Source organism: Ceratotherium simum, chromosome 24, assembly GCF_057802395.1.
Source record: "Ceratotherium simum simum isolate JZ-2026a chromosome 24, ASM5780239v1, whole genome shotgun sequence".
NCBI classification, from domain to species: domain Eukaryota; kingdom Metazoa; phylum Chordata; class Mammalia; order Perissodactyla; family Rhinocerotidae; genus Ceratotherium; species Ceratotherium simum.
The window spans coordinates 25570726-25598689 of NC_141923.1; the positions used below are offsets into that span (position 1 = coordinate 25570726).

A 27964-nucleotide genomic window follows, 5' to 3' on the forward strand; every position below is an offset into this window, starting at 1 on the left:
CATTGTCTATTGGGCAAATGGTCAAGAAAGACTCATGAGGACTTTTTTCTGGATTTCCTAGGACCTCCACCCACCCCTCTCAGGTGGTGGCTTTATAATGTGTCAGCTTTGCTAGGCTGAACTAGGTTTCCCAGAATTCCCTTTCTTGTATGCTTCTACTTGGGGTGGGCCCCAAGGGAGATTCTTGGAAGATTTGTGGGGTGGAAGAAAAGCAGTAGCCATTTTGCAGCCCGCACCCAGTGTTGCTGATCTGCTGTTCCAGCTGAATGGTGTGAAGCAGCATTGAACCTGCAACTGGCAAAATCCCTGTAACAAATCCATGTATCCATCATCTCCATCTCCTAGTGGTTCTGCTTCCCCGGTTGAACCCTGACTGGTAGACCCTGCTTCCTCTCTGGTATCATCACCTACTTCCCTCCCCTCACTCATTTGGTACTCCAGCCTTACTGGTATCCTTGATGTTCTTCAAACACACAATATATGCCCATTCTACAGATAAGGAAACTGAAGTACAGAAAGGTTTTGTAACTTGCCCAAGACAACACAGCTAGTAAGTAAACCCACGCTCTTCACAAATACACATACTGCCCGTCTCCTCCACTAGAACAAAGATGCAATGATAATCATCTTTGTGTGCTCGCCACACCTACAACAGATCATGACACAAAGTAGATGCTAAATAAATATCTGCTGAATTAAATGTGTGACTTGAGAGCAGTTTTGCCTCCATCCACATTTCTCTTTAGATGCCTTGCCTCATCCCACTCTCTCCTCCTGGCTGCCCTAGTTACCCTCTCTTGCCCTGTATGCACACACGTGCACCCCGCCTGCTGCATGGTCTTTTGTTCTTTTATTTCTTCTTATCAATTACTTCCTCTAGCTTGTCAATCATTTGGATGACTCCCTCACAGCACCCTTCAATCTGTCACCTTTCTGGTCCCTGAAGAATCCATAAGTGAACATGTTATTCCAGATAGAGCTCTGGAAAACAAGACTGACTCCTCTTTTCAGTTCACTATTTCCCCAGAGGAGCATCACATTTATTGAGCCTGTGAAGTGGTGTCCTTCTAAGACTTACTACTCTCCTTTCAGCACATACGTCAAGTCTAGAAGCCACCAAGAAGAACCCTGAATAAAAGCATTAAGTGGAACTGGGTCAACGCAGATATGAGAAGTGGCCACTAGAACCCTTTGGTAGCTCCATTGCCACACTTCCCCTGACAACACAAGTTTGAACAGCCCACTCCTGCTATGGACTGAATGTTTATGTCTTTACCCCCCACACCTCCCGCCCCCACCAAAATCATATATTGAAGCCCTAACTCCCAACGTGAGGGTATTTGGAGGTGGGGCCTTTGGGAGGTAATTAGATCATGAGGGTAGAGCCACTATAAGAAGAGACAAGAGAAATGATCTCTCTCTCCACCACGTGAGGACACAGCAAGAAGGCAGCTATCTGCAACCCAGTAAGAGAGTCCTCACCAGGAGCTGAATCGAACTGCACTTTGCTCTTGGATTTCCTAGCCTCCAGAATGTCAGAAATAAATTTCTATTGTTTAAGCCACCCAGCCTATGGCATTTTATGATAGCAGCCCAAGATGACTAAGATAACTCCCCATGGAAAATGTTGGGTGGCTTCCTAAGGATGGTTCCCATGAGCTCAATAGAACTACACAGTTCTTGCTGATGTGTATTTGGACTGCCATGCAACACTCCCACAGTCTGGCAGTTACCCCATAGGCAGGCTGACCAACTGTCCTAGTTTTCCCAGGGCTAACGGGCATTCCTGGGATGCAAGACTTCCAGTGCGAAAAGTGTATGTCAACTTACTCATGGGTGGCAATTGCTGGTAGAGAATAGGTCTATAGAATGATACGTGCTAGGAGATATGCTCCAAAGCTGACAACTTAAATAATACAAAGCCCAACTCCCTTTGTATTTTTGTATAGACTTATGAACTTTTTGAGATAGAAAGGACCTCAGAAATGATCAGGTTCGCCACCAGATGTTTGTAGATGTGGAAACAGGAGAAAAGAGGTAAAGCGACTCATTCAAGGTCACCTATAACAGAGCTTGGGAAATGGATCCATTGACCTTATGCTCTTTTCACTCTGCCAGTAGTTTTCAAACTGTTCTCTGGATGTCTCTCCCCCCACTTGAACCGGAAAGGCCATTATCTGTTTAAGTTGGTATATTGCACACAGGTGTAGACTATGCACACAGGGTAATAATGATAATGATGAAAATAATAATGATAATAATAGGTAATATTTATCAAGCACTTACTACCTACCAGGCATGGTGCTAGCCCATTCCATTTATCTAATCCTCATAAAACCTCTAAGTAAGTACTACTACTTTCCCATTTTGCAGATTAAGTGATAGAGCCAGGATACAAATGTGCACAGTGTGTTACAAGAACCCCTGCTGTCAAGCAGGTCAATGACACTCTGAAAGTCAGAGTAGTTCTGCCTCTGAGACCATCACATTAAAGAGAGAGGAAGGGACTCAATCTGACAGGACGATGGCTGTTAAAATACGCACCATGGCTCAGGTGCCATCCTGCTCCCCAAAACATACCTCCTGGTCACTCCTCATTTTCAGCTCAAATCATGGAAGAAGAAATCTTTGGACCTCTGTCTCTCATTCTTGTCCTGATACTACTAGATATATACATTTTTTTTTTAATGTTTTCGATTTGTCCTCAAGGAAACTCTCTCCCTTTGTCCTTGCCTGCACCCTCCCCCATTCTTCCTGCCTATGTGGCCACAGCCTCCTGACCTTGACTGTCGTCCTCTTATTCCGAGCTTCCTTCCACGAGCCCTCACGGTGACACCTCCCAATTTAGCACCATGTATGAACATCATTACCAGGAGCTTAGTCGTTCTTCCAGATCGTTAAGTGATGATGGCTAAATTGGGTCTTCTCACCTGACCCCATCACACCCAGAGAGCTATGGTCATTTGTCATCACACCCTTCGCTCCCATCTTCCAGACAGTTCTCGCTCTGAGTGGCAACGCTTCCACCCTGGCCAATTTGAATTAATTTCTCAGGCAAGATTTCAGGCCATTTCTCCTTCAAATGATTTTACTAAAATCTAGATATATTACATCCACTGCATACTTCTCACTTCCTAGAACTGTGGTTTTCTTTTTTGTACTGATCAAAATGTCCTGACATGATTTGTTCTTTTATAAATGCACTCTTTTTGCTTTTCTTGGTTTAACTGTCTTTGCAAATTTCCCACATTGCTTAATCTCTTAATTTGGTTTTGTTTTTATACTTGGGAATGAAGGTGAATTTAAAGGGCAATGGCTGCCCATTAACATGACTTCTTCCTTTCTGAAAACACAGTTGTTCTTAGATCGCCACATTTTTTTCTTCCCTTTCCACTTTCTGACAGCTCCCTCTGTTAACAGATTATGACTAGACTGTAACTCAGTGTGAGCAGGTGCCTTGGCTGTCCTATCTCCCACTGTATCCCAGCACCCAGAGCAATCCCGGGCATGGAGTGGTGCTCAGCGTATATCTGGACATACCATATACACTTCGTAGTGCATACAGTCCTTCCATATTCATTCTCTCACCAGATCTTCACACCCCATGTGGTGAGCAGAGTAGATATCATTATCCTCATGGTACAGATGAGGAGACTGAGGTTCCGAGAGGTTGAAGGCAGCAGAGCATAGTGGTTACAAGCTCAGGACTGGCAGAGAGGCCTGAGTTTCAATCCCAGCTCCTGTTTCTCACTAGTTGGTTACCTTGAGCTAACTGTTAACACCCCTGAACCTGTTCCCTCATCTGTAGTAGGAAAGTAACAGTAGTACACAGCCCCTCGTGCTGCTGCAAGGATGAAGTGAGATCATTGACATAAAGCACTCAGTCTCTGGCACTTGATAGGCTTATACTACATTTCTAGAAAAGTTCACGGCTGGCAAGTACAGAGCAGGGACACAATGCAGGTCTTCCGCTAGTTCCAATGCTCGTACTGACACCCCACTACCCATCCACAGTAACCATGGTAACTGGGACCTGTTAGCATCCTAGGACTGGCCTCCCACTTGTACCTGTCACAGGCAAGGTCAGGGCCCACACACCTTACTTACCCTTCTTCATCTTCACCAGACCTGGGGAGGCCCTTCCCCAACACGAGAACATCGCACAGATGCAGAACAACTGCGGGGCCTGCAGGATCTGACCACAGGCTCCTTCCAGTCTAGTCTCTTGCCTCCTGTCACAACAGACCTATTCATCGATCTATCCCCTGCCACAGTGTGGCTTTGGGAGGACTCAGTTAATAAATGATGATGATGCTGTTTATAGCAACAACACTCCTTTCCATTCACAGTGTACTTTAATCAGTTTACAAATTGCTTTCATTTGATCTGCCAACAGACCAGGGGCAGACAAGGCAGGGTCCTGATTCCCCCCCAACAGACGATGCTCCAAGTGTGCTGTGACTTATCCAAGCTACACAGTCAGAAACAGAGTCAGGACTTAAATCCAGGGATCCTCAGTCCACATGCAGGGTTCTTCAATTTGGACTCTCCCTTCATTCCTTTCCAACTCACCTCCTTCTATTTTATTCTTCTCTTTTACTCCCACTCTCAAGTTCAGTATTCACAATACCACCCCACCTCATCCTCCACAAAAATAAAACTACTACTTTATGTTCGTAAGTTTAGATTTGGAAAGACACATAAGATTTTAAATTCATGTTTAATTCCTCAATTTATTTTCCTGTTTATCCCCCATGCTTTGGTTATGTATTTATGCCTGGTACTATGAGAAACTCTGGCAACACTGGTTAATCAGATACACCCAATCTACCATCCTATAACCATCAAGCATCTATCTGTAGAGGTATCATGGTGGTCACATCAAAAGGAGTAGAGAAGTGAGGTGCCTAACCTCTAAGAGTGGACAGACTTGTTGGGGAGACATGAAGGGAGAGATATAGACTTTAGAAGGGGACATTCAGGGTGAGTGGCCAGTGAGTACTAGAAAGCACTATGGCATTCTGAAGAGCTGAGATGGTCAGGCAGAGTGTACCAGAGGCAGTGTAACTTGACTCAAACTTCAGTAGACAGCTAGAACTGGGGAGAAGATACCGAAGACAAGGGAGTAGGATGAGCACATAAGATTGCACCTGGGATATGGAGCATCACGTGTTAGCGGGACCTGGTTCTGGCAAAGGGTTTCATTAAATGGGATGGGAGCTGAGGTTGGGCCAAACTGTAGCATACTGAATGCCATGCTGAGGAGCTCGGATATTATCCTGTAAGGATATCCTATAAGGGGGGGGCATCAGAGACTGACATATGGAGTACAGAGTTTAGGAAAGATTTATTTGTCTGCAGTCCTAAAGAAGATAGTATATCAAGGCAGGCAATATGACAGAGACAATCAGAGAACAAAGAGAAATTTAATAAGGCTACACAACTTAACACAATCCAGCTGTTAAAGCCCATGGACTCCAGGGTGCATTTTCACAGAGCAAGGGGGAGGATATGAGGGATGTGTGTCCAGACAGAGCTGGAATCTAGGAGAAATGATCACTCCTCTCCAGATAGCCAGGGAGGGCAATCCCCTCTCCACTTCCCTAGTGAACTTTGTGCTGCTCTTTCCTAACATCCCAGCTTTCACAATTACACATTTGACAGGCGTCTTCCCTAAAGGATTGTAAGCGTTGAGAAGGGCCGGGCCTATCTTGTTTATGCTACACACTCAGCCCCTAATAACCCATAAAGGCTCAATAAAGTTTTCAGTTTGCATTAAAGTGAAATTCGGAAGCCAACTGAAAAAACAGCAAGGCTGCTCTACGGATTGAGGTAGTGTGGGAGAAAGGAATGAGAAGTGTGGAAGAAACAGGAGTTTGATTTTAAATTCATTGAAGGTAAACAGTCAAAAGTAGAAAGTGTATACCAGAAGTCTCCACCAGATATGCCCTCAGACTCCTCCCTCACATGTGCTCAGGAACCCTTTAGGTAGTAGGTAACTCCTGTCACCTACCTAAAGGGTTACATGATCTCCAAATCTCTCACACCCAGCACATGACAGACACTCAACAAATGGATTTAGAAGGAGGAACCAGTGATGGTTTGAAGTCCATGGAAACCATGAAGGCACAAAGCACCATCAAACATGTACCTCTGTCTACATTGGTGCAGGGACCTTGAAACTTCACAGCTATGCAGGGAGGACGCACGCCCAGCCCCTCCTCCCCTCTCTCTACCATGGAACCAGAGACCTGCCTTAATGGCTAAGACAGAAATGTACAAAGCACCTGGACCTGCCAGGCCTTGCTTTAGGCAACTGTCTCAGAAATGTTTTAGCAAGAAAAATAAGCTAAATCTAACAGAGAGCCTTGAGGGAAACTTTTAATAAAACTCATTGTGTTCTCTAAAGAGCAGGTGACAGGAGGAGAAAGAGAGGGAAATAGAGGTTACACACACAAATATTTATGAACCCAGAAACAGACAAGACAGGAGGGAGTGAAAGGGGACAGAGTGGTTCTTTAAGGGGAATGGATTTTGTTCTGCCTTTATTGTTGGTTGCAACCCCCTGAACTATCTACTTATCTCTTCCTAGCCTTGGGAAAGTTTTTAAATTTTTTTATTGTATCTGCTACCTTGGGGCAATGGAAAGAGTGCAAGATGGGGATGTGATAGAACCCCAAACTTGAATCCCAGCAAGGATAATTCAGAGCAAGGTGACTTTAGGCGAGATGTTAAATCTCTTTAAACCTCAACTTCCCCATCAGTGAAATGGGAACACTAGAAGCTCCCTCACTGGATTACTGTGCAGACTCAATGGCTGGTGCACATTCAGCTTAAGCCTGTTACACGGGAAATCCACACCACGTCCCTGAGACCCAGTAGACCATCAGCGTGAGTCAGTTCTTGCCTGCTTTTCCCTCTCCCTCCAGATCTAGTGGGAAATTATGGGATTAAAAGAAATCACAGACACAAGCACTTTCACTTCCTCTGACCACATGCTAGGTAAATATTCACATCTTCTTATGAACAGCAAGGTAAACGGTCTTATTTGAATTATTCTCGAGGCAAATTAGTCAAAGCCGAGATGTCTGGCCAGGAGCAGATAAGGTCAGATCTCGCCCAGAGGACCTCAAGCCCACTCAGAGGCTCCTGGGTGAAGGAGATTAACGCCCACTCCACGCTTCTAGACCCCCAGTGATGGAATAAACAATTCATTTCCATCCATGTTTCTCTTGTTGCGTAAATTCAGATTTAAGTTCAAACACTTCCATTTGTAACTATAATAACAACCGAAATCCTGGCGAGGGCTCCCGCTCCCAAATGGTATGTGTTCTCTGACTCTCCTGCTACTGAATTAGTCCCCAGGGAAGCCCCAAGACCCACACTTTAACCTTCCTTGGAGTGGAGTGAATAACTAGCTCTACCTACAGCTGTTTATGCAGCATCCCTGAAGACACCAGGTAAACACCTGAACCCAGGCAACTGCCAGCTGGAAATCAGAGCCAAGTTTCTTGTAAATTCATTAGCCAACACAGACACAGGCACCCAATTGTGAAATAAGAGCCGCCAGTTCACTTTTGTTCCTCCAGCAGCCGTCCCAACCTTTTTTTTTTCCTCCCTCTAGTCCAAACAAAACAATGGAGTCAACCAGACAGTTAAATATCCTGCTTTGTTATATCGTCAGATTATATTTCTTAAGCATTTTCTCCTTTATGTTTTTGTTTAGATCTGATTCCTACTGGGAGATTATACAGACAGGAAATAGGGAGCAGGGAGAGTGAGATCAAATAAGGCTGAACAGAACACGGGAAGGGCCAGACCAACACTGCATTTGTGGAACAAACTTGATTGAGGTCATACCCAGAGGACGGCCCAAGTGCCGGGTTGTGGCCTCAGCCCCATGATGGCAAGAATGTGTACTGTCATCACCACTGTGGGTCTCCTGGACCCACAGCAACCACTGGCATGTAAGGAGAAGCTCTTGGGAATTTGGGCAAGGGGATGGGACTTGGGGCTGGGACACAAGAGGTTCTTACCTGTTGATAATTACAATCAGCATAGAATGGGAGTTTGTGAGCCATGTAGACCCCGAGAAATGCAGCCCGGTGGTGATTTGTTACAGAAACAGGCTTTTTTAGGAGCATGAAGTAGAGTCTGGTGAAGACAAAATTATAGACTATCCTGCTTGTTTCTCCCCTTGTGGGAATGATGAAACAGCACTTTTGTACCCATCAGACATGGAGACAGGCAAAGATTATCACCCCACCTCTACCATCCAAGGAGGATGAGAAGGCTTGAGTTTCGCCAGGCACCTATTTGGTTGCCTGAAGGTAACAAATGATTCCTATGAATCTGAGTCCCAGCTCCCCCATCTGCTTCCAAAGGAGTGCTGCTCTTCTCCTTGGCATCCTGACTTATTAAAGAACCAGATGGCTTCCCTTGCAAGATCATTCAAGGTGACGGCCTTAAAGACTTGCTCCTCCAAAGTATGGTCTGCAAACCAGCAGCATCCTGGGCATCCCTGGGGAGCTTGTGAGAAATGCATCATCTCAGGCTCCACCCAACCCTCCCCAATCAGAACCTGCAGTTTAACAAGATGTCCAGATGATGCATATGCACATTAAATTGTGAGAAGCGCTGGCCTAGAAAATGGTTTGAGAAAGGTCAAATGCAGCCTTCTTGCTAAGGGGCAGCAGCCCATTAAAGATGGGACTTTGCACTCATGGAGCTGGGTTTTGAGGCCATAATAACCACATCCTTCCAGCTACTGCCCCTTAAGACTCATTCTGTTCTCCCTGCCACACTGTCTGCCCCTTTGGCCAAAGGACCCTGCTGCACTGGGGTGGAAGGCAGGTGATGAGACTAGGGGCCACAGATCAGGGTGGAGCTAACATCAGCAGTGACACTGGGGAGGTACCACCTCAAAAGCCTAGACGAAATATGTGGCTGAGAATTAGGTCAGTGTGCTAAGGGGCAGCAGCTGATTAAGCAGCAGCTAGAGAGAAAGACTCCATGAATGAGGCAAGGCATTTGAGAAAGAGATATTTACTGAATGTCACTCTGTTAAAAACACACTTGAGACTAGAGGGCTGCCTAACTCAGCTACCCATCAATAGCAATCCATGTCAGGTCACCTAAGCAGAGGCCTGAGATCAAGGCAGGAGGAAAAGACTCCATCAGAGCAGTTTTCACCTATAGCAAGTTGGGCCTGGCATTCGCTCCATTCCCATGGACATTTTCCCTGCCTGTTTTCACATCAATGAACCGCGATCCCAAGATGCTGACTCCTTGTTTACACAGATACCAGGATAACAGTGGCCTTCCCCTCCCAGCTCTCTGCTGGCAAATGGAGCCTCTGCTGGTACCCACACTCCCCCATTCACATCCCCTCCTTATGAAATAGGACCACTTGACAGCCAGATGGTAAGGTTGAAAGATACACACCCAAAGTTTCCTGATTCCTCAGTAAGGACTTAGTTGGGTTTGGCTTCAAATTTTTGAAATTCTTCTACTCAGGTGCAGTTAGCTTCTGCTACCCAATATCCCTTCCCTGATTCTGAAAATTTTGGGTCAAATATCCAGCCTCCTCCCAAATCCCATGTGCTACAGGAAAATCCAACTCTTGCTCTTAATTCTGGGATTTGAGCATATGTCAGGCATAAGATGATACCGGCGAAACCCATCCCTCTGATTGCAATGATTCATTCAGAGATAAATATGTGACTTAAGTTGGTCCAATTAGTTTGAAGCCCCAGGATTTTTCTTGAGTTTCTGGGGAATGGAGTTACTCTTCTTCATTTATAAGAACCAAAAAGCAAATCACCCTGGGAATGGCCATCAGCCATCTCGGGATCACAAGGGAGGTAGCCTGCCAAGAATGAAGCCAACACCAAGAAAGTGAAGCCAAAAAATGGATGAAGTGAGACACTAGGTCTTGGTCATATTGTTTGAGTTACTAGACTTTTCAAGGACTGAGCCCATAAATTCCCTTTGTTGTTTAAGGCAGTTGAGCTGAAAGTTCTGTTATTTGCAGCTGAAAGGATCCTAACTGACATATCAGGTAAATAAATCATTCTAAGCTGGGAATGTCTCACCAAATTGCTCTTGGCCTGGGCATGTATTTTAGACCCTCCTGGCTCCCTCCTTGCCCCAAAATACATTGTCAAACTGAAAAAGAAAAAAACAAAGCTCTCAGATGAAGAGGCTGGTTAAACAAGCCGCAGAGGAACAGGAAAGTGGCTGCCCTGCCTTTCTGCATCCTCAGCTTTCTGCAACAATAACCCCACTCCAGTTTAGGATTTCAATTCCTCTTTCTTTCTTCAGGAGTTTCTTCCTTCACTCCATCTAGAGATTTAAATATCAGAAGCAAATTATCCACCCCCTCCCCAGTTCTGCCTACCCCCTCCAAGTCTCCACTCCCTCCTTCACTATATTTAAAGTGGGTGGACGGAGCCTTTATTCTAATCCCAGTGCCATTCTCTCGGCTCTTTCCTAATCCCACCACCTGTGATATAATTGCTGGCATTTAGGAAAAAACTCAATAGTAATCATAGACTTGCACACAAAGACACCAAAAGAGGCAGATGAAATAGGAGAAAGAAAAAAAATCACAAGCCCAGAATTATCCACACTCTGACATCCATTCCAGAAGTATAACACGGCCAACTGCTCTCTACGAGGGATAAATAAAAGCACAGCTTTATAGGAAGGAGGTACATTTCAAAATGTCTTGATTTTAATGTTTCCTATACATACACTAGAGTAATATAATACAAATCTAAAAACTAAAATGGATTGCCATCATTTAACTATTCACAAGTCAGGCACGAATAATAAACAGGCTTATCAAACATCAACTATTTTTTGTCTTAATGCAACAAGAAGTCCTTTAATCAAGGATGTCCCTTGTTAGGTGATGATGAGGGAAAAATGATGCTGAGAGGTTCTTATCTAGTGATCAGAATAAAACAAAATCCTACTGAATCAGGCATTGGCCCCACTCCATCAACTCAGGCTAAGATCGCAACCACACTTCTAGCTTTTGGTTTCTGGGTGCAAGATCAAAATTAAGTCCCTTAAAACAAAAATTACAACAAAAATTCATGTATAACAAATAGATTTATATGCTAAGATAAATGCAAAACTTGTTTTAAACTATATAAAATACAGCAAAATACTTTTAGTAGAGTCTCATACATTTCCTTTTTGGTTTGCTTTATTCCTTGGAATTTGCTATATAACACTGGGTGTTTCAAACTTGCCTGATCATAAGAATCACTTGGACCTGGAGATTCTGTGGTTCTAAGGCGGGAACTAAAAGTCTTTAGTTTCGCAAATTCCCTGGGTTACTCTTACGACTTTGAGAAACAGTACTGTAACTCTATAGTCTTATTTAGAAAGAAATACATGTAAATGTATATTATAGAAAAAGAAACAGGCAGAGATCCTCTATCTCACAGAAACCATGAAGGCATTTTTGTTTGTTTGAACAAAGGTCAGCTGAAGAAAATTCACAGGCGTAACGCAAGATGATGCAAAAATAGAACACAACTCACCCATTGAGGCAGAGACTGCCGTTGTATCCACCAAACCCCTTTCCCTTTCCTCCTGGGCACACAACTAAATTACACTACCCAAGCTCCTTTGCAATTAGATGGGATCACATGATTGAGTTCTGGCCAATAATAAGTGGCACACACTACGTCCAGGATTGACCCTTTAAAAAATATCCTCCAAGCTCTTGTTCTCTCTCTCTCTCTTCATCTGCCAGTTGAAGGCAGTGAAGGACGAGGTTCTAGAAAACAGCAGAGCCACAGGATGGAAGGTGCCTGAATGACTGTGTGGAGCAGAGGTCCCTCCTTCACCACCCACCAATCTTCACTGCAAACTGTGGTGTGAGTGAGAAACTCTTGTTAGTATGAAGCCACTGGGACTTGGGAACAGTTTGTTATAGCAGTCAGCCTACCCTCATACACACCACTACTTCCCTGTACCTCTCTGTTTTATCCTGTTCCCAACCCACTGTCTGGACTTCAGATCAAGTAAACACAGACTAGTTAGGAAGCAAGCCACTAGTAGCTGCCACAGCAGTATGATTATAATATCTCAACCTCACAGGAAACTACTTGCCCCAGAAAAGCCTCTCATGTCTTAAATAGCATTTGATACAGAAAAAGCCCAAGACAAGAGGAAAAAAATAGGAGTAGGTTTTGGAATTCATTATATAGGTGTTTTCCTCCTATTATATTGTGAGCTACTTAAGAACATTGACTAATTTTTATTCATTTTGTGTATCCCTTGTGCTCAATGCTTATTAAATTTAATTATACTTTATTGTTCCTGTCCAGAGTGAAGGGAACATATTATTTATTAAAATTGTAGCAGGAGCCAGACATCTTGTTATGAACTTAACATTTGTTAGCCCATTTACTTCTCAATTTTACCAAAAGTAAAATAATGTATTATTTATAAAATTTTATATGTAATATTATTTATATGCCTTATTAAGAATATATTATAATAGTGTATTATTATCCCCATTTTACAGAAGAGAAAGCCGAGATTCAATAAAATGAACTGAAGTGATAGTATGGGATGTGGAATCAGCTTAGGCTTTGGGGTCAGGCAAAACTAAGATTATCTTGGTTCTGCTACTAGTTCTGTCTTTGATTTTGTAACCTTAGATTTCTGTTTTCTTGTCTGTGAAAATGGGGATAATGCCATGCAATCATTCAGAGATTCTTTAAAGGGATATGGGAAATAAAGTAAAAAAAAAAAAAATCTTTGTTTTAGGTAGAGGGAGAACTGATAGAGAAACTGAAGAATCATTTCAGACAAGATAAAAAATTTCCAAAAAACAAAGAGGCACTGGTCCTCACCTCTAAAACAAACTGTCAGGCAAAGAACGACAGAAGAGCCGGTAAACAGAAATGCAACTGCTCATCTCTAGGGAGAACAGTCCTGTCTCTGTCCACTAAATGCATGAAGCAAAAAATGCATAAAAGCCTTCCAGCTACCGGGTTGGCCAGAAAGGACATAAAGAATGCAAGAGAGAAATTGAGCCTGTGAATCCTCAAATGTATTTTTTTCCTATTATTTTTGGAGGGAAGCCGGCAAAAACAGGAAGGGATCTGGAAAGTTGACAAAAATCATTATTGTCCACAAATTACTTTAACCTTGCCTAGGCAGTGACCTTCACACTACCATTGGTTTAATGGCATTTATTTCAACAGTAGGTGATTTCACTATTAAACAGAAATGCAAAGCACAAGATAATACAGCTAAATCACTCCTGTAAATATTTAATATCATTGCCTTTCTTTTTTCCTTTTAACAAATCACTATCAAAGCTGAGCATGTAGTGGAAAACACATTTATTTATTCTACCCTGGAAAAAAAGCTTAGTGCTCATGCATTTTATCTATCTAGTTCTCCAAATGACTTTGACACTTGAGAGCCCTTGTGATCAAAACAGTCTGAAGGAAGGCAATTTTGCAACAATTTAAGAAGTGATTTCATGTGCTGATCAACATCCCCTAAAGTTGCCTCATGGAAAGGCACTTAACTTAACCCATCAGACCCACGGCAAACCCTGAAGGAGAAAATTATTTTTAATAGAAAACAAACAAATGATACTGGCTTAAAGATAAAATACATTCTTACTTGTGGAAAAATAAATTTTCCCAGTTAGTTAAAAAAATGTAAATAAAATTACTGAACTATTCTTAAAGGAAGAAAGGAAGTGGAAAAACAATTAAGTAACAGTTTGAAAATTAGTCCCAAGTGAATTTCCTCACAGGCATCCACTCTGTTATAAACTATCAACATGGGACAGTAAAAAGAAAATAAAAATGGGTGTAAAAGCTTTTTTAAGTCAACTGGTATCACCATCTTACTCCAGCCAAGACAAAGAGGTCAACACGGCAAGTTCATAAGCGGTACAAAGCATTATAAAATCACAAAAGTCAGAGTAATTCACTGACAACTTCAAAAGCTGGGGTTGCACCATTCTCAGGGTAGTCAAGTAATTTGAGAGATAACTTTGTTTAGAATGCTCCCACTCATATTTCCAGAATCTTTCTTACATGTCATATCAATAATGATCTCAGCAGCATGTGGATGATCTATAACAAATGCCACTCATGCAGTGGAGGTGACTATGACAACTTGGTTGCATCTTAGAGGCAACTTGGTGGGAGGGGAAAGAAAATAGCATCTAGAGTCAGGAGGGCCAAACCCAACAACACTATGTATTATCACTGTAGTGACAAACACAGTACTTATGCTCTCTCAGCATATGTTATGTCATCCGCAAAATTACAGTGGGATGAACTAAAGGAATTCTAAAGGAGTTCCCTTTGAGCTCTGAAATTATATGCTCCTAAGATTTGGGGAGGCAAATCAGCATTTTTTTTTTAAGTAACTCTTAGCTAAATGTTTCTGTTCTCTTCATGGCTCATATAGTTTCCTCAAGTAATGTAAGGAAATCCCATAGCTCTTTGTGCACACAAAAAGAGCAAACACATCCACCAAAGATCTAAAGAACAAACAGGCTTTATCAGAATTATCTTTTTTATTATGGGAGGCTCTAAAGGAAGAGGCCAGTGGTTCACTCTTGCAATGGAGGTGCCCAAAGACCTTCTACTGAAAGGATAATGGGATCACAGGGAAGCTTGGGTCTGTCCATGGTGCTGAACTCTGCTAAGCGTTAAATCTGAGTGACTCCCAGTGCCCATTCAACAAGTGTTTACTGAGTTGTTTCCACTATGCAGCAGGCACCGGATACACCATGAGGAACCACACAGATATTGCCCCTGATTTTGGAACTTATATTCTCATGGACTACTAATTCCTTAACATTGTGCAGTGCCATTTTAATTTGAACAGCACTTTCACCTGCGTGATACCAATTTATTACCCAGAACAAATCTACCAAGGAGGCATTTTACAGATAAAGACATGGAAGGGCAAAAAGATTGATTGATTTGTTCGAAGTTCCCAGCTCTATGGTGATATTGACAAGATGTATTTACTATGATGATTACTAATGCTTATTGTTAATGTTTATGATAACCAAATTTTTTTTATGTTAGATCCAAGCTCTAATATAAGCCTTTTATATACAATGTCTCAATGGCTCCCAGTAGCCCTGTTAAGTGGGTAGTATTATTGTTCCCATTTTACTTATTAGGATAATGAGGCTTAACCAAAGTTATATAACTTGTAAGTGTCAAACACTAATGTCAGTGCTCTAATTTACCATGTTTCTTCCCCAGTACCCTGAACTAGGTCCTCCAACATTTACCTCAGTGCTCTTTTCACACCAAGTGCTGACCCTGCATTAGAATTATTCACACCTGCATGTCTGGTGTTCCAGACTCAATTGCCTCCTAGATCAATTAGTTTGGAACTGGGAATCTCACCCATAACAATTTTGGCCAAGACATTTGGAAATGCTATTATTGGTCACTTGGGGAAATAAGGGAGAGTGTGGCTGGCTCAGCAAACTACATCTCTGTGATCAGATTAACAGCCCCAGGCAAATGGTCTACTACAGATGGATGAATGGCAGCCACTTCATACTGAACGGACAGCACATAAATAGGACAAAGTCCTCAGCCTTGCAACGAGAGAGCCCACAAAATCCTTAGCTGAGCCAATGATTTCTAAACAAAGTACAAATAATTCTTACCAGGAAGAATTTCTTCCACCTACATGTTCACTGTCTGGAAAAAAAGCCATTGATAGCCAAACTCTCAGAGAGAAAGTATAAATGACCTTAGATATACCATGAAGAAATAACCACAGTGACTGTTAAACTGCTCCAAATTTCGAAGCAAGTAAGACAAATAAAGTTCTTAGTAATCTTCTCATCTTATGCTGAGATCAGCTCTTCCTAGAGTTAAGCAGGCCATTATCAGAAACGCTGTTTACACACACTATATGGATATTCATTTGCGTACTTAGGTAGTACAAACTGGAAGTGTTTTAACAAGACTGATGTCTTTAAAACTGCAGTTGTTTTAACATCTGTGTTATGCATTTTACCAGGAAGCAGTAATTTCCCTATTGAAACTAACCCATCCAAAAAACTATTCCCAATCAAAACAGAAAATGTAGTTAAAAGGATTCTTGAGTGAAGCCAATCCAAAACCCTCTTTCAAATTCTAGAGACATTTCAACTTATATTACTAGACTTGGAAAAGACTTCAGAATTATCCTGTCCAAAGTTTTTCAACTGAAAACTAGTTTTAATTCTAGCTATTCTCATCCAAAATGTAAATCACAAAAAAAGATTTCACATCAAATAAATTCGGGTAACTTTGAAAACTACATTTTCTTTCTTAGAGATTCACAATTTGCACATAACAAAGGCTCTGAGAAGTCCCACAGTCAAAAAAACTGTTGAATTTTGTTTTAAACCTTTGTTTTGAGAACTTATTTTTCCTAGTACTTTTTTTTTCTGAAACATTATTAGCATTTCTCAAAATTCTTTTGAAAGATGGTGATCTGGCTGAACATGCTAATATCAGGTTCTCAAAGATGACAAAATTTCCCCAAATTCACATGCACTTATATTTTTCCTTGGGGCTATCTTGAAACCAGGTGATGCATTAATTTTTGAAAAATACAATGTTTAAAACATCTCCAGTTCCTCTAGACTTAAACAATAAGCACATGGTTAGTATTTGATTGAGTTTCATAATCCTCCCATCAACTGCATGACACCCAAGTCACTATAGTTATGATAATGGACTACAAAACTCACATTATCAAGTTCATGTTCAGAGATATCACCAATAATGGAAGAATGTCGTTTTTCAATGCATATTTTAAGCCATTTAGCAATTCTTAACAGCAACAACAAAGAGCAACTGATCATAGTAACACACTAAGTTCAGTCTAAATATTTCAAGGAAATGGGTTGAGAGATTTTTCTACCTTTGTTTATTGTTTGATACACATTTATTTTGTTTTGGGAGAAGTGTAAGACACACACACACACACACACACACACACAAACACAATAGTATTTGAGGTTTGCAATTTATTTTTGGATGGTACCAAGCCAAAGTACTGACTCTCATTTCAATAATGGATCTGCAGGCATTTGCAAGGCACAGTCATTAGCTTATCTTTAAGTAAATATTTTGATTTTCAGACAGCTCATTGCAAACAAGGTTCTGTTCCAAACACTCGCTCCTGATGCATCCAAGCTCCCTTGCACATCGACTCATTAAATAATCTGAGTCTGTGCTAAAATATAAAATCATCCCAAGGAAGTCAAAGTGCAAAAGCAAGCATGTTTTGCAGACTTTTCATTTAAAAGGGCTCCAGAACATGTGGGACCTGGTCCTCTTCCAGTTCCCTGGTCTTCACTCGGCTACATTACCATAAAGCTTAGGAAATGCGCTATTACACACCATCATTCCTCCTAACCGCCATCACAGAAAATCACACACTCACAAAACAGCATTAACTGTCAGAATTAGCAACCATTTAAAAGGCAGCTGTTCTTTCACTCTTAAATAGGCTCCAAATTTCAGATCCTCTCCCTGTATTGGCTGCTTGATCTATTGCTCTTACACACACACACACACACACACGCATGCACACACAATGGATCCTTAGCCAAATGAATTTTTTTAAATGTTCTCTATTCAAAGAATCCAAGGAAATATTGTTTATTAAGCAACGTCTTCCACCCCAATACTTGCCGTTACTGTTACAACTGGCTGGAAAGCTTCCAACCTGCACGGAAGCACTTGTCTCAGCTCCGGGTGAAAGGGCTCTGTTTTGTGTGGCGTGGGGGAAAAAAGAGCAGTATCTCTTTAAGAGTCAACAGTAAATTAACTTGCCCAAAAGAGTGAAATAATTAGCAGTTAGTAGCTTATTAAAAGGATGGCAGAGGCCAAGCTGCCAGCTGGGATCTCCAGTTTCTTCTGATTGTTATTATGTCAAGATGTGCAAGTTGCATTAGCTTTCATGTCACTGCGCCTGCCCTTACTTTACATGTAAATTTTAATGAAAGATGCGGCACTTTTAAAATCAGGCATCCATCAAAAAGTGTTATTAGTCTGGCTTTTTACAAAGCATATGGTCTTTTCTACCTCTGCTGTTCCACTCGCCACTAAATGCCTTAAGAAAAAAGAGAAAAAGCCAATGATATCAATTAGATATTCTCTTTGTGCAGAGGGAAACCTGAGCATCATCAAAAACAGGGCAAAGCTACACCTCATCAGAAGGCAACATTTTTGCCTCTATTTACACACAGTGAAAACCACAATGCCTCCTTCTCTCACAAGGTTAATCCTTCCTAATGAAAATTAAAGTACTCTAGAGCCTGCCTGCTGATTACTACATGCATACACACAGTTTTGGAGGGGGTAGGGAGAATAAATGTATTTATTAAAAATAAATGGCAGAAAGTAGAACAACAGAACCTTATGGGGTGATGGGCACATTCTATATCTCGATCTGGATAGTATTTACATAGCTGTATATAGGTTAAAAATATTTAAGCCATATACTTAAGAGTGTGGATTTCATATACTTTACAATATTTATACTATCCTTCAATAAAGATAAAAAATAAATGAAAAATTCCCTACGTGTTCACATACTAAGTACACTCTCTATTCTGATTCTGAGAAGTTAAAAGGTAGGTGATTTGACTAACTGAATTATTACCTGACACTTTCTCTTTAAGACAAATAAACAAAATTAATTTAAAAACTGTATATACATTAACAGGTTGAATACAGATTTATTTAAGTCTATAGGAGGAGAGGTGGTTGTTACATTTGAAAGCCATTTTCAAATTCCTATTGAGTGTCGGCGAGACGTCAGAGAGCAGGGCCCATATTTCCGTGGTCAGCCCTGTGTACTCAACATCTAGCACCTGGCCTGGCCCTTCGTTGGCTCTCTGTCAATATTTGTTGAATGCTGAATAAACATTGCTTTTTGAATGTTAAAGTAGGCAGTCTGGTAAATTCAGATGCATATCACGCTGGAATGTATTATTTTCAGGACACTGCAAATGGAAGCTACATGTGATAACATACTAAACCAGTATAAACCTATTCATATGTATTTGGACAAATTGTACCCATACTCAGATACACATACACTGTCTTGCACACCTGAGAAACAGACCATGGTGTATACAAGCCTAAGCACATAAGGAAATGCACTTTGCTTGTTCTTTTATTAAATATCTTTCCATCACACTGCTCTTTTGAATTCTCTATAGATGAGACATGTCATAAAGATAACACAATCTAATTCAAAACACTCTTTACCTGTAGATGTTATCAAAGTCAGGTTTATATGTGTTTACATATAGATCTACAGTTGAAAATTATACATCCTCTAAGATAAACCAATTTGCCTTAATAAGCAAAAGTCTATGCAAGTAGATCACTATTGACCTTCGAGGAGAAAGTGTTCACAATATATATACACAGATACAAAAATCTTTGCATAATCAATAAATCCAAACTGATAAGTGAGAAGAAGGAAATAATTGCTTAGAAATCTGAGAAATATTTTCCTTTATATATTGTCAATTGGAATTTAATTGAAACATCCCATTGATCCATCGTACATTTTACTAATCAATCTACTGTTCACATTTACACATTTTTTTAAATGCTCCAAGAAACAACTGTTCTAAAAAAATGTCTTCAGTATCCAATGAAAATTTCTAAACAAGGAAAGGGAAAAAAGATACTTTTCATATTTTTAAAAGTGCCATTTTAAAGACATCATTGTCAAAAACACCGAGTTGTTAAAATCAGGCAATTTTACTTTTTATGTTTAAAATAAATCTATTTTCCCCCCACAGACTTTCAAAACATTAGAAGGAAAAAAACATGAGAAACAGGCTTCTTTAAAAAACAAAGTGATTTTATTCATTGTCAAGAGGACAAATCAGTGGTGGATGAGAAACAGATGAGGCAAGATATGGAAATGTAATATTGCCCCTATTTTATTATAATTAGATATTTATAGAGCACAGATGAGTTTATTTTCATAATTAGTAGCTGGCATTGCATTTACTAATTTGCATAAACAGTTGGCTATCAAAGCAGTAACTTATTTGCAGGGCTTTCAAGACCTAGTAGGGACAAGAGGGGGCTCAACTCCTCAAATCAGCTTTCTTAACGTTATTACCAACAAAATACAATCTACGTGAAATCGTGTTCAAGTTCATGTAGCTTGATTAGTCTTTCCTGTTTGGCCAATGTTGATCAGTTCAGCATTAGAAGGCCAGTGATCAAATCTACATGGGAAAAATATGTATAAATAAACTGGAAACGGTCTCTAAATTCTGATGGATTCAAGTAAATCTGATGGTCAACACTATCTAGTCCAGTAGATAAAGAGCTCTGTAGAGCAAAAGGAAAAAGGAATTAAACCCCCAGCCATCTTTACTATTTAAAAATTGCACCAGTTCTTGGCAATTGTTGAAGATGTCAGTTACCTCTCTTCCTGGTGATTCTCAGCAGTCTCCATACCCTTCCCGCACATGTCCACCCCATTCTACAAAACCAACTTCATCCAACACACGGATCAGGCTCCCCAGCAGTAATGCCAAGAGTAGGAAGGATTCCTTGTGCCCTGACCACTGCTATAGGTAAAGAAAAAATTAATCAAGCATGTTGCCAGCAACTCCCTCCCACTATTGACATTCAGCAAGAAATCTTGAAGAAATATTTTACTTCTCCTTTCTCAAGCCAAGGTCAAAAACCTGTGGCTCATGGGCTGAATTATTTGGCATCTGTGTGTGTGTGAGTGTGTGTGTATGCATACATACATACAGAGAAAGATGCCATGAGCTGACATTTTTATAAAATCTATTTCTGGCTTATCTTGAGGATGTGGTGACACTGGGCATGCATTCTTGCATGGCAGCAATCAGCTAGAGCAGAGTAGAGGCTCTACCCTTGGCAAGATTTGTGCTCTTCAGTTTGCCACAGTCCCCACCACTCTCCATTGTTGATCTTACACTAGGATTTTTCCTACTATGAGATCTGCTCCTTGATGATACCTATCAAATGCCCGTGGGGCATCTGAGTCTGCAACACCTACTCCAAGTTCAGTTTCAAGGGAAAGTACTTGGTAATCTAACCCAGAATGGGCAATCCCCAAGATGACAAGAAAAAAGGGAAGGGAGTCAAAACACTCTAAACACTTACACAAAGGCTGTCAAAATCAAGTCAAAAAAGCTGACCAAGAGGCCAGCCCCTGTGGCCTAGTGGTTAAGTTCAGCGCACTCTGCTTCAGCAGCCCGGGTTCAATTCCTGGGCACAGACCTACACCACTGGTTGGTGGCCATGCTGTGGTGGCAGCCCACATACAAAACAGAGGAAGATTTGCAACAGATGTTAGCTAAGAGCAAATCTTCCTCAAGCAAAAAGAGGAGGATTGGCAACAGATGTTAGCTCAGGGAGAATCTTCCTCAGCAAAAAAAAAAAAAAGCTGACCACGGCTGATTGCTGAAAAACTCCTTTGGTCAGCCACTTCTGGGTAAAGTCACGTTAGCTTTTGGTCCAATGCAGCCTAATGGCCTCCTGGATGTGCTGGTTATCATTATACCCTAAACATCCTGCTCAATTTTGTAGATTTAACTTCACAATTCTTTCCACTATGGGTTTGCTGCTTCGTCACTCAGCTTTAACAGAATGACAAAACTCGAGGCATTCTTTTCTCTGACAAGCTCCTAAGAATAAATCCAAAGACCTTTCCCACTTTTATTCTGGTGTAATCTATGACCATTTCCCACTGTCACTCGCACACATAGGGCCAAGAGAAGGCCTAGATGAGGAGGGAACTGGAGCCAGAACATCTGGCCTCACTCCATGACCCATTGGGCTCCTTTGCTCGGTTGGTTGGAGTAATGAGCTTGGTGATAAGGGGCACAGGTTGATGTATGACGCTGGACAAAATACTGAGCTAAGTGCAGTGTGGGTGACAGAAATGGCCAAAACACTGCCTCTGTCCTTTAGGGAAAGAGGTGACTGAAACACACGAGTAAATCTGATTCAAGGCAGTTTGGCATAGGCACTTCATAGCAGAAGTGCAATGTCTGGCGGATCCAGGAGGCTTGGGCCTTAAAGGATGAAAAGTGAGAGAAGGGTGTTATAAGGGCATTCAAGAAAGAGGGTAGAGCTTGAGCAAAAGCCCGAAGGCAGAAAACCACAATGTGGACTCCAGCAGAGAGAGTTGTTGACTTTAGGAGACATGGGGGTTGGCAGGGGTGACAGTGGGGAGTGGGCTGCAATATTGTAGAAAATAAAGCTGAGAAGGCTTGTTGACACTGTACGATCAGAATCCATCAAAAGCCTTTGAACAGACGAGCTACACAATCTGATTTAATTTTAATTTTGCTTAATTTCACTTTTAGGAAGATGACTGACAGCAGGATAAGAAGGATTAGAGGTTTTGAGCCCCTTCCACATGCAACCTACTATGCTAGACACATCTGGACATTAACAAATAAATATGTCTGTCTTCAATATACTTGCAATCTCATAGAGCGGAGTGGCCCAATTCCCAAATACTTTTAATATAAAATATTAGAGAGATACATGGAAGGAGAGCTCATCTCTGAATGGAACATTCAAGAATAGCATCAACTAGGAAAAGAAATCAATGTATGATTTCAATGGGGAGGAGCTGTCATAGGGGAGAGAAACAGAATAAGTAAAGCTAGGAGATAAAGAAAGGTCCAGTAACGTTATCTGCTATCCCATTTGGCAGCAATTTTGCTTCTACGATTAACAGAGGAGAAGGTTAAAGTAAACAGGGTCATATTAGGGACGGCTTTGAAAGTGAGATACCTAATCCTGCGCTCCATTTGGTGGACAGCAGAGCTTAAGTACTTCTCAATTACGGGACAGACTAGAAAAGAATAGAGGCAGGGAGACCAATTAGGCTAGGGCAATAATCTAACAAGGGCTAACTGGGAACTGAACTAGGGTGTTGACAGTAGAGATGCAAGAGACATGCAGGGGAGAATCCCAACAAGCTCTCTCAACTGTTTACCTGGGAATAGAAAAGTTCAGGAAGAAGGATAGAAAGTAATTCCTGGGTTTCAAGCCCAGAGAATGAGGAGGATAGGGACACCATTAACAAAAATAGGGATGTTACAAAGGGAAGCTGGTTTGTGGCCAGATGGTGTGAAGGTTGACTCCGGACATACTGAGGTGACAGTACTGGTGGGACATTTATATGGACATGTGTTATAGAGAATGCAAACTGGCAGGCTGGAATTTGAGACAGGTCAGTGCCAGGAACCTGGAGGTCATCCTTGGATCCAAGAAAGGCAGTACAGAGTAGTGGTTAAGGCAGATTCTGGCTTTCATTTCCACTTAGTAGCCATCTGACTTAAGTTATTTAACTCTCTGAGCCTTGTTCTGCATATCCATAAAGCAAGGATAATGCCATCACCCACCTCATAAAACAGTTGTGAGGATTAAGTGTGATAAGGTGTATAAAGCTTGTGACAGAATGGCTGCTGGCAAATAGAAAGCCCTCCATCAGTGTTAGCAGCAGTGGCCAGAGAGAGAAAATAAGATACCCACATGCAAAACCTAAAAACATCTATCTTACGGGAAGTTTTAGGACATTGGGGAAAGAAAAAGGTGGGGGGAGTAGGAAGACAGGAAGACTGACTCTAATGTATTCTCACGGAAGCTGGTAAGAGGAGGGACAAGTGACACAGTGCCTATGAGGAGATCACTCGGCAGCCTCTGGTCGAATAGAGTAAGTAGAGAAGTGGAGGGGGCAGCCAGATGTACCCTTTCCATCATTATTCCTCCTCCTCTTCCCCTTTTCCCACTTCCTTTCAAAAGGTACCAAGCTCATAATTGGGTAAGGGCCCCTCACGACAGAATTTGGAGAATGAACCCACCCACCTGTGATTAGCACAAAAGGAATAGGCAATCAAGCATCCCCAAAGTGGAAAGAACCGAACTGCTTCCAACATAACCATGCATAACATTTTAAAATCCAGAAAAGCAGGAAACTCAAATGAGAGATGGCCAGTTCATAGACTAGTCATCAAATCAGCATTCTCAATAACTTGTCAACCCCTTCTTTCTTCAACATCCTCACACCAGAATTCACATTTCCTACTCCTGTGGTTTGCCAATCTCTGCAGGAAGGAGCAGCATACAGCTTCACAGGGGCTGGAAGAGTTAGGAGGGAAAAGGGGAGAACCAGATGCAGATACATATTTATAATTTATCAATTAACCTCTCTTTTCACTCCTGAACAGTTAATCCAATTTGAGATGGCGAGCCTGGTTCTCTGGGCACTGGTCTCTGACAGCTTTGATTAGGAATGGATGAGCGAGCTGTGCTACCCAAAGGTGTGAAGCACTGAAAGGCATGTCAGAGCATTGGAGCAAGCCCACCCGCTCTGCACCTCCCATTTTCCCTGCCTACCTGGCAAAAGGTTGACTTTGTAAGTTAAAATCTAGTGTTATCTCTTTCTCCACTTTCTCCTTGCGATGTAACACATTGTCATTCCTATGTTCTTCCACACCTGTAGTCCCATCATTCTTAGCCCATCACCCTCAGTCAGAAAATTTCCACTCCAAAACAACAGGAAATATAACCCAGAAGATAAAGGAGCAATAAATAAATATCCCCCAAATTTCACATTAAATAAAATTTCAAGCAATTCACCAATCCTCTCCCATTTCTCATCTATCATCCTTCCCTCATAGATATTATCCCTGAATTCAGTTATTCCCAAGTAATACAAACAATAGTACATCATTTCATGTCTCCCCTGTTCCCTCAATACATTTACTAGGAGGGGATCTAAGAATACCCCGCATTTAAGTAAAATATATCTTCCCCACACTGCATAACCACTTTCGTAGACCCCTGTTCCTGCTAGAAACAGCACGCCACAATGGATAAGTCTCATCCTGGATTTAGAGGCAGGCAGGCCAAGTAGGAACAATCCCCAACCACTGAACATGAAATGCATTGAAGGGAAACCATAGCACTGGCTTTTTATTTACATATTTTTAGTTGTTGTTCAAAGCACTTAGTTATAATCTAGACTGTATTCATCAGAATCAACAATTCCCCTTGGACACATGAATATTTCAGAAGGCAGATTGATAGTTAAAACAATAAAAATAAAATGACCTCTACCTTTACTTCTACCTACAGAAATGAAGTGGAAGGTCCAATTAAGTAGAGGAAGCATGGTGTCCACCATGGAGGCGGCAAGAGAGAGAGAGAACAGGGAGAATAAAACATCAGCACAGTATAGACACACAAAGAAATGTAACACACATAACAAAAACCCACAACAGTAACAGCAACAGCACTACAGCATCTTGACAAGGCCGCACAAAACAAATGCACCATGTGAAGCTTAAACAAGCCGTAAACAGTGTGACCAGCAAGGCTGCTTCCATCAATTTCATATTTAAGCTTTTGCCCATTAGTTTCTTCTCAGTCCCATCCTTGGAAACATAACCACATCTGCATGCAAAAGCACAGCACAGCAACATGTATGTGAAATAGCATGCACTTAACCAATCTAAAATCGGTTAGGGAAAGTCTCAGAGAAGCTGAGTTCTCTTGTATTTTCCCAACATTAACATGAGTCATGAGGGCCAAGAATGTAACATACATGTATAGGTGGTACACACACAACATACATAAGTATTTCCACACATCAAAACGAATTCTGGAGATTCAGTGTGAACCAGACAGGAGTCTTTTTCTTTCATGTTGAAGGAACATGGAGAATTGGTGGGAAGTAGAGATGGTTTTTTAGGTAATCATCACCAGGGCAAGAATGGACAAGGGGGTGGGAAATAGGAAAGAATGAGAGGAAGCAGAATGCAAAGGACCTTCTTAAAAATAGATTAAACTGCAAGTTGCAACTCAAAACCTTGGTGGCACTGATCACCCAGAAGAATTCTGCATCCTTTCTTGAAAACCGCCCTAAAGAGGAATTCACAATATCTGTGCCTGTCATTATTTCATTGCCTAAAGACTCTTTTTCTAGAAGATATCTGACTTATACCCAGAGCACATGGACATGGGTGTGTCTGAATTTTCTACTCATGTACATATCAATGCTGGGTGCCCAAGAGAAGTTGAGTAATGGATGGGAAAGTGGGTAAGGTATACAATACAGGTTCTCCAAATGCTTGGAGATTTAGGCCTCCAAAGCATGTTGGGATTGAGCCCTCCAAAATACCTGTGCTGCATCAGTGAGTCTGAAATAAGCCAAATCAAGATTAAAGGATTCCCCCCCATCCTAGCCCATCTGCCTGGACTCTATCCTATGACATCAGCCAAATGAAGCACTCAGATCTCCACACACTATAAAAGCTGGGAGGATTCATTAAGGGCAGCTGGGGGCATAGGCGAAAGAATGGAGATGGAGTCTTGTTATCAGGACTCTGAGGACCTGCTTTTCCTGGTGTAACTTGTTATCAAAGTTGGGCCATCAAATTCCAGCAATTCATAGAGCTCGGGTCCTCCTACTTCGTGGAGATGTGCTTACCTCTCTCAAACTACCTGGAAACCAGGTCGACATCTAGTGCATCCCCTACTCATATCCACTTCACAGTTACCTGCTGGTGGCAGATAACTTCCCTCATTATTCTTCATCCCAGCCTCTTCTAGAGCACCATCTAACCCTGGAGAACTCAGCTGACCTCCTCTCTCCAGCTCTGTTCTTTGATATGAACACTGGACCATGTCTTCATTGAAATGTCCAGAGTCCACATCATGGGTCTTGGCTCAGGATACACTTCTATTGGAAAGTGTGCTTCCTCCTTACCCTACCTTATCAAGTCAGGATACCCTCAACTGCCCAGCTCTGCAGCTACCCGGACACCATAAACAAACTTCTCTCAGCCCTGAGTGGCTCCTAGATCTGACTATATTCCTTTTTATGGCAACACGGATGGATCCAACATAAGGCAGTAGGGAAGGGGGAGTGGCCCTTCAACGCTGCCCCACCCTCCTCAAAAGATCAAGAAAAACAAGAGAACATGGAAGTTCCCCCTCCTTCCCCTTTTCTTTGGTCCTCCAAAACAGGCACTGAGTCTCGTGTATATTTTGAAAAGAAACAGACAAGAGAAATTAAAGTACAGTCTTTTGGTGTCAGGGCAAGGCAGGTAGGCCAATCTGCAATCATCCCAAGGCTCAGAAGAAACACAATAGTAGCAATTGAACAGTGAAGGAAAAGACAATTTTAAGTAGGCTTAGTTCTCGAATCCTGATTTAGGCTGATAATGTGGAAAATTTTTATTTAGGAGAAAAAGGCTTCATTCACAGCCCACCCTGTGCTTAGCTGAGCTGAATTTCCTGCACAGTTCATTCCCTGCATATCTGAATATTTTAGGTTGCAGATGCTGAATTTACAGATCTTTATATGCAGTTTTCTTCAGGGTGTATAATGAGTTAGAATCCTGCCATGAGGACATTAGCATGTTCTTTAGGTGGTTTTCGCTTTTATACAGAACTGAAAACAGTTAAACCCCCAAGGGCTTCCTTTGACCATGAGGGGCTGAAAATCATTACAATGGGCAGTGGGCTGGAGGAAAACAAAAAGCAAACCTTTACTCAGAGAAACTCAGGGAGACCGCAGCTCCTCTCCCCCACCTCAGGGGCCCCAGCGTGGGGCCTGGGGAGGAGCAGGAGGAAGTTAACCGCTCTGTTGCTCTGAAATTAGCTTCATTCACCCCCATTATCGCCGCCGTCATGCCTTGTTTCATGCTTCCCTCTTGAGGCAGCCTGGCAGGACCAGCGCCCGAGATGACAAATGGCGGTGCAGGATGGAGAAGCCATGGGGATGGCGGGGGTGGGAAACCATGATGCATGGGGAAAGGTGCCCCCCACCGCAGGGCGGCCCTGCTGCCAGCCTGGCCCACGGCAGGAGGGCCAGGCAGCAACGGCCTGCCAGTGATGATGAG

General features: G+C 41.9%; 1 protein-coding gene across 1 annotated transcript in view; it reads right to left on the reverse strand.

Annotated features, from left to right (window-relative positions):
* LOC106801185 (neurexin-3-like) overlaps positions 1 to 27964 on the reverse strand; it is a 439076-nt gene that overhangs the window by 361163 nt on the left and 49949 nt on the right. Inside the window, exon 4 of the mRNA XM_087447773.1 lies at positions 25176 to 25187. Within this exon, the coding sequence (XP_087303899.1) occupies positions 25176 to 25187 (12 nt within the window). The remainder of the gene's footprint in view (positions 1 to 25175; positions 25188 to 27964) is intronic.